Genomic DNA, 7500 nt, shown 5'->3' on the forward strand with positions numbered 1-7500 from the left:
GCACGGATTGAGGGGTAGCAGGTTAGCAAAAGCTGCAATACTGGGATCTGGCGGAGGGCATGTACTGCTGCCGCACAGAGCACGTGTCTTACCGATCACAGTCTCGTACAGGCGACATCCTTTAGTGGGTCCATGATCTCCTCGCTTTCGGTGGCAAATTTTCAAAGCCACTTCCGTTTTTCCGGCATTTTCAATGCCCAGTACCAGAATGGTGAGTGCATCACTGAGAAAAAGGGGAAGAATGTGGATAAAGTGAATCTTTCTGGTCATTCTAATCCATTCCATGCTTGACTATGCTGGCTCACTCGCTGTTACTGTTGGGTTTTTTGCAGCATTTCGCGAAGACAGTTCCCATCGTCCGGCAGAATTCACATGGTCGCCGCAGGGTGCCAGACTCTGTCACACAATCGTCCTTGCCACGTTTCAGCCGACTACTAGCTTGAGGCCCCAGTTTTTCCTCTGAGTCAAAGGATGTCGTTTGTTTAGGATGTTGCCTCACAACCGTTGCTAAGGGCAGCTTTTGCTGAAACGAAAGAGAGGCAATTGCAAGGTCCTGGATTGGTTTTTGTGAGAAAAAACATGAAATCCAACATTCGAAACACTTCCAGCGGTATATTAAAACCAGCAGCCTTTCAATATCGTTGCGAAAAATACATAAACTGGTGCTCTTTTGAAATTTTTTACTTAAAATTAACTCACCACAATTCACCACACACCCCTGACAGCCCCTGCGAAGAGCTGGAGCAAAACAAAAAAACAAAAATTAATCATAATTTCCCTTATCAGCTGCGTTGGGGTGAGCTTCCGCAATGAAACCCTAGAAATTTTGACCAAAAAGGCTGCATCATGGAATCCCTCGTTTCATCAAGTAAGTAACGATGTCTGATGGACTCCCTCTACACGATCTCGGAACCCATCCTGTTTGCTCTCCAATCTGCTAGGCCAAATCTGTGCCGCACAAATCAAGGAGTATGGCCACTTTCTGAAGGAATACGATCAAACGCTGATTCGGTTGCAACTGGCAACGCCCGGACCCGCTCCCATTCCCAGTATCGTCCGGTTGGAGTACCCTTGCGGCGATGAGAAGCTACCGACGGCTCGCATGATCGAGAGTAGTCATGGTACACACGGGACCAAAACGATAGCTGCCGGTGGAGGGGCTGCCGGGAGCAGTGTTCCACTGAACAAAATACTCGCCACCTTCGCCCAGCTGTGCCGGGAGATTGACTGTCTGCAGTGGGAAATCCGATCGCTTGCGCATACGATCTACGAGCGCACGGAACGGATCCGCGGGGAACATGGCGACTCTCGACTTCCGTTGCAGTGGATAGCGCAAAACATCGATCTGATGGCCACGGTTCAGTGTCACTTCGAGCGGTTGCGTGATGTCGGTGTACTGTTGCTACGCCAAATCGGTGCCTTCTTCGATGAGGAAGCCGCGTACGGACGGGGCACAAAGGCACGGACCTCTAAAAAGAACGGCCTCGATGGCAAGTGTCCACCGTCGTTGGATGTGGAGGTGAGTACATTGATACCATATGGCTTACACCGATTTCCAAGCACTTGTTGCACTTGTTTTGCAGTATCTCTTCGAATACCTGGGCAAACTATTACGGGCTGCTCACGAGTTGGATCACATTCTGCGGAAGACATCGCTCGTCACTCACTGGAGAGCGTTCAGTGTGAAGCTATGCCAACCGGCAATCAATCAACGCTCCCAAAGTAAGGCAGGCTTCCGTGATCTGCTTTCGATCTGCCAGTCACTTGGTTTTTGGATCGGTGATGAAACCGTGCCTGAAACGACCGGCCTCAAGCGCATCCTCGAGGCGCTCTACAAAGTGAAAACGAAATTCGATCCCGTCTGTTCGGGAGAAGCATTCAGCGATCGGTTCATTCGCTTTCTGAAACGTCGATTGACTGGACTCACGGCGAATCTTCGAAATGCACCTGTTGGTGTTGATTTCGGCCAAACGAACGGTGTCATCGGGGTGAACTTGCTGCTCAACTTTGCCCTCCATCTGTTCTTACCGATCGAGCAGCGTATGATGAAGAATCTGGTCGAGCTGAATCTGAAGGTGAATAACGTCGTTGATCTTCCGAGTTTCGAACGAGATCATTAACATCTTCTCCCCAATCTTGGGTTTACAGTTTCCTCTGATCCCCCTGGAAGACAACTATCCCTGGTTACCAGATGAGTTCGTGCGGGAGCAGGGTCATAAGTTGTTGCGCGATTTCGATGCCAGTTCCGCTCCAACCCCCGTCAGTACACCGATCGCGGCAGCAATATTCGATTACCGGAAGGCACGCGACAGTCAGCTGCAGCAGCTAGAGAAGTCTGGGACGGCCGCGATGCTCTGCTTACATGCAAGCAGTTGGTTGATCGAGGCGCACGTTCAACTACGCTTCCGTGCGTACTCTCCTACGGGCGCTTCCGGATCGGAATCATCCGAAGCGGCCAACTTTACGCTTGAATCCCTACGCATGAAGTGCAATCTTTTGCTCGAGGGCATCCGTTTGATACGCGACATGGAGTACGTACTGCGTGCGCTGTACGCACTGTACGGTGAACGGCCATCGGATCAAACCGATCGACTCATACTGCACCACCGGATGGTGGTGGAGTTTCTTCTATGTTCTACGCGCCGCTCGATCATTGTGCCCTGCCTACAGTTTATCGTGCAGCATCAGCAACACAAGATCTACACCATTATCAGCAGTACCAAGGTAAGCACATAACAATCGACCTGGAAACCTACAGTGCTTAGTAGGCGAATGAAATCCTAGTAAACCTAGACGCAAAACGTCTTTCATACGCTATGGTTGTAGCCGAGAATCTCTGAAATATTTTAGAATTAGTTTGCAATTGGTTTGCGGCACCGGAGGAAACTAATTATAATTTCCCTTTCTCGCGCTTCGCATTCCACAGAAAAAGTTGCTCCGTGAGGCGAAGGAAACCAAATCGACGGCCAGTGGTTCACTGTGGCTCGAGAAACTGGCCACGATCGATGTCCTAGAAAAGTGTCTCCACGGGCCGGCTACCCCGGACCGGGTTGGTCTAGCACGGCTAACCGTAGCGCTTTGCCATGGAGACGCCGCTGGTGGTTCTTCATCTACGGCCCTGTTGCTGCTCCCGCTATCGGACGATGCGTACCGTAAGGTGTGTTCACTGCTTGATCGCCTAGCAACGCTCATCGACTGGGAAACGGAATGCAGCCGTTCGAATGTGGCCGCCCGGTTGCTACGATTCGCTGGCAGTGGACTAAGTGACCGATTGGCTTCCCCCACGAACGTGGTACCGATGAGCAATCGGATCGAAACGTTCATCCGTTGGGATTTCCATGGCAAGTGTCAGCAGATCGAACCGTTCGATCCATTCCGCGATCCCAATGATGCCGCCAGCGGTGGCGGTGACCATGCGCAGCGCCTAGTGTTTGGTTTTCTGCGCACGAAGCTACTGCTCGAGGTGATGGTAATGGGTGAGCGAAAGGAAGAATGGTTCAGTGCACGGCATGCCGTTGGCCAGCATCTCAGCGACGTGTTCTACACGCTGTCCACAATTTCGCCCTCCGAGTGGCGCATCTACCGGGAGATGCGCACGATCGTTGATCGCAAGTACGGTGTACGGTTGGTGGACGATCAACTGCCCAGGACAACGGCCGAAGATAGGCGCGGTCCACGGGGCCACGGTCAGGATGACGATATACTGGCGCTGATGGAGGACTTTGAATCGTTTATCGCTTCGTACGGCTACGATCTGCACGGTCAGTTGTTTATCGAGCGGCAACAGGGACGTGGTGGTGGTGGTAGTGGTGGTGTTGGTGGCGGTGCAGGTCCCGGTGGTGTAGTGAACGTGGTTAAGATTGAGCATATTGCAAACTCCATCAAACGCCACGGGCCTGGCATCATCAGCACGGTGGTAAGAATCATTAGAAGGAACTCCTTCTTGTCCTGTTTGCTTCAACTACCTTATCACCGCTTTGTCGTTCCTCTTGTAGGTCAACTATGCATTCCAGTTCCTGCGCCAGAAGCTGTTTACGTTCTCGCATTTCCTGTACGATGAGCAGATTCAGTCGCGCCTGGTCGCTGATGCGAAAAAGCTGCTGGCCAGCAACGAATCAACCGAAGGAACGGCAGCGTCTACGAATACCGTTGGCTATACCTACGAACGGGCACTGGCGTTCAACCGGCGCATCCGTCAGCTCGGTCTCTCCGATGAGGGTGAATCGTACATTGATCTTTTCCGCAAATTGATCTGCCACATCGGTAAGTTATCAGGATATCCAGTCATCGAGAAGCCCGCAATAACTTGTGCTTCCCGTTGCCTCTCTCATTTTCCCAAGGTAACGCGATGGCTTTCGTTCGATTGCTGCACTCGGGTGCACTTCACGAGTGCACAGGAGCAGCCGAGTTTCTCTCTCCACCGCCGGTAACGACGACAACCAAGGGCAACGATGATGAGCAGCAACAGGAGCACGGCCAGGACGAGACACCAGCCATCGGTATCTGGCGGCAAGATGTAGCAACCGTTCGGGGTAGCTGGCGACTGGAGAACGAGTTTTTCCGCCTTCTGATCAATGCTTTCGAAGGGTTGCGTCGTCGTAGACGAACTTCCGGTACCGGTACCGAAGCTCCGGCCAATGGACCGGCTGATAGTTTCGCGCATCTCGAACTGTTCTACCTGATCATACCACCACTGACGATCAGCTACGTCGAGGCGATGCTAAAGGCGAAGGAAACGATCGCGAAAAAGGATCGCCATGGCACTTTCCTGCCAACCGACGATGGTTTCGTGATGGGTAACGGTCATAACACGCTTGCTGCGTTCCATTTCCCTTCTAACTCACTGCGTTGCCCCACTTGTAGGTCTTTCGTATCTGCTGACGCTGCTAAACCAAACGACGGCCTTCAACTCGCTGCACTGGTTCAAGGAGGTGCGCGCCAAGCACACCCGCGAGATGGCGAAACTGAACCAACAGACGACGCACCTGTTGCAGCAACCATCGGACAGTGCGGAGGAAAAGATGCTACCCACGGTGGCCCTCACGCGGAAGCGACTGAACGCCATCCAGCACGAGTTTCAGCTGCTGCAGTACAATCTGTCCAGTTCGAAAATATTCTTCAAATAACCTCCGTGTCCATCTTTCCCCCTCCCTGGTGCCTTATAGTGAACCAAGCCGATCTGCATAAAGTACGTCAAGTATTATCATTTATTCCAATGCAATCAAGTGATCCACGTTAGTTCGTACGTGTTCTAGTGTCATCTAGTAGTCATCGTTGGTCCGAACTAGTGGCGCTTCGTCTTTTTGCTGTGGCCGTGGTGTTTGTGGCTTTTCTTCGTCTTTTTGTGCTTCCTTTTGGCCCTTCTCTTGTCCCGCTTTTTGCTTCGTCTTCGGTCATCTTCGCTGCTACTACTGCTACTATCGGAATCGTCGCTGCTACTGCTGCTGCTGCTGCTGCTGCTGCTACTACTGCTATCTCTGGACCGAGACCGGGAACGGTGTTTGTTGGTTCGCTTCTTCTTTTTCTTCTTTTTCAGCTCCTGTCCACGGTGGCGACCGCGCGTTTCCTCGTCCTTGGTGGGCCGGCGTTCGCGTTCACGCTTTTCAGCCTCTTCTTCCTCTCGTCGCTTTTCGAGCTCCTCCTCCTCACGGCGCAACTCCTGTAGTGGCGTGAGGTAGTCCTGTTCTGGGGATTCACTGCCAGGACGCTGCTGTCCCGGTACTACCGTCCGGCTTTGCGGATCAACCTGAGCGGGAGGCAGTTGTTAAGTGAAGCGAGATCAGGAGGGGAGCCACAGAAGCGCCGAGCATCAACGATCGCTCACTTACCGTCAGATAGTTCCGGCACTGGTATGTAAGGTGACCCGGAAAACCACACTTTTTGCAAGCGGCACGAACATTTTCCTTCTGCGACAGTCCGGTAAGGTACTCCATGGTGTTTTATTCCCGTTTTTGGCTGTACATTTGCGGCGAAGCTCAATAAAAGTGCGCTGTTTTGCTTGGACTGGTTTGTAAACAAAATACACGAAGCCCACTGAACACGCAGGATATAACACGACTGTTTTGACGCGTCTAGTGTTGGAGTAACAATGTTAATCGTTCATTATATGACCAGCGCGATCGCTCGTCCTGCGCGGTTCAAAAATATCGTTACATTCGCTGAGCAACAAATGTAGAAAAGTGGAAGTGGAGTAGAAGATTCGTTCGAATTCACGATATTTTCCGTCATGGAAATGCGTATCACAACCTAAGTGTCCAAAAAATCATAATTTTGCAGCTTCGGTCGGGCCTCACTGTGGTCATCATTAGGGGTCGATCAAATAAAGCAATGCAACACACCCGTTCCATTATTATTTCTTCAATATTACAGAAAATTTATTTATTTTGATAGTATCATAGTATTTATATGTATGTTCAAATTATTATTAGTTTAATATTTATAATGCATTATTTATAGTTGTGTGTGAGTGTGTTTTATCGGTCGCTCTCTGCGTTTGTTCTTTTGCGTTCTTTTCATTGGTTACTCTCGATTCATTTGCTCCGATTGTGGTGTGACTATTGTGTCTTCCTTTTTTACTGTTGTGATCCTGTCTCCCCTAAACACGCACCAGCACACAAACACAGCCGTGCACACATGTTTGCTTTAATTGTGACCATAGTTATCGTTCGGTTCACATTACTCTCTGCTTCACCATGCTCCTATGATCTTTTCACTGCATTGTTGTTTTCCAAGTGTTACCCTGGATACGCAATCGCTCGCTACGCATCGCTTAGCTGATCGCGTGTTAAATCTTGAGCAAAATTAAAATGAAGCAAACGATAACAGGGAGAAAAGGAAAGCTCATGGAAGCTTCCGTTAAGAGGAACCAAACTTAGCTCCATTAATGCACAATAGATGCTTTTCGCGACGTAACAGAAAATGTTAAATTTACATTAAAAGCAAGAAAGTAGCTTCTATAAATCAGATAAACGGAAACAGCGTTCGCCAATTTAGCACCATCAGGAGGAAGCTGGTGGTAGCGTGCTTAACATTTGAATTTTTACTGATGCTATTGCATAATGTGATTTTCTTTCTGTCTTTTCTCTTCTCTCTTGATCTTATCTGTTATCGCTTCACATTTCAGTATCAAAACTTCTTTCATTCTTGTGTGAACACGTGTTGTGTGTATGTGTGTTTTGTGCGGGTTTATGTTCCAGCAATCCAGTCTTCCATCCATTTGTTTATCAACTCTTTTTATCCATTTCGCTGTATCATCAACTCTGTTGGTTATCCTTTCTCATTTGTTTGTTTATCTGTGTCCTCCTTCTCCTCCTCCACTCTTTACTTATGTCTCTCTCATTGTTCACACCAGTTGATCTCATGATCGTGCCAGTTTCTCCGCTCGTGTCCCTCCTTCCTTTAGCTAAATTTGTTTTGCCTATAATTGCAACCACTGTGCTGCCGTAGCTGTTGTTCTGTGCATTTTGCTCCTCTTTCATCTGTGTTCGATCCCGGCAGTTT

At 49.7% G+C, this 7500-nt stretch overlaps 4 protein-coding genes across 7 annotated transcripts in view; 1 reads left to right on the forward strand and 3 right to left on the reverse strand.

Moving 5' to 3' along the window:
- The window catches only part of LOC126569255 (ADP-ribosylation factor-like protein 13B), a 1347-nt gene extending 992 nt beyond the window's left edge, over nt 1–355 (reverse strand). The window contains exons 1-2 of the mRNA XM_050226225.1: nt 306–355; nt 93–223 (exon numbers count right to left, since the gene is read on the reverse strand). Coding sequence (XP_050082182.1) covers nt 93–223; nt 306–355 — 181 coding nt within the window. The remainder of the gene's footprint in view (nt 1–92; nt 224–305) is intronic.
- A 416-nt stretch (nt 356–771) lies between these two features.
- Nucleotides 772–5210, forward strand: LOC126569232 (uncharacterized). The gene is made up of 8 exons (XM_050226186.1): nt 772–868; nt 942–1519; nt 1584–2075; nt 2149–2724; nt 2927–3916; nt 3996–4263; nt 4341–4796; nt 4864–5210. Exons 1-8 carry the CDS (start codon nt 847–849, stop codon nt 5124–5126), a joined length of 3645 nt encoding a protein of 1214 aa, XP_050082143.1. The 5' UTR covers nt 772–846; the 3' UTR covers nt 5127–5210.
- LOC126569265 (protein SREK1IP1) lies at nt 5185–5992 on the reverse strand. The gene is made up of 2 exons (XM_050226235.1): nt 5829–5992; nt 5185–5746 (listed from the first exon to the last, which is right to left on the reverse strand). The coding sequence occupies exons 1-2, from the start codon at nt 5931–5933 to the stop codon at nt 5285–5287; spliced, it is 567 nt and encodes a 188-aa protein (XP_050082192.1). The 5' UTR covers nt 5934–5992; the 3' UTR covers nt 5185–5284.
- Nucleotides 5993–6346: 354 nt separating this feature from the next.
- LOC126569228 (maternal protein pumilio) overlaps nt 6347–7500 on the reverse strand; it is a 165072-nt gene continuing 163918 nt past the window's right edge. For all 4 annotated transcript variants that reach the window (XM_050226180.1, XM_050226181.1, XM_050226182.1 and 1 more), the window contains one exon: nt 6347–7500. This exon is cut by the window's right edge and continues 8123 nt beyond it. The gene's annotated coding sequence lies outside the window, so the exon portion shown is untranslated.

The sequence above is a fragment of the Anopheles aquasalis genome, chromosome 2, assembly GCF_943734665.1.
Source record: "Anopheles aquasalis chromosome 2, idAnoAquaMG_Q_19, whole genome shotgun sequence".
Lineage (NCBI taxonomy): Eukaryota > Metazoa > Arthropoda > Insecta > Diptera > Culicidae > Anopheles > Anopheles aquasalis.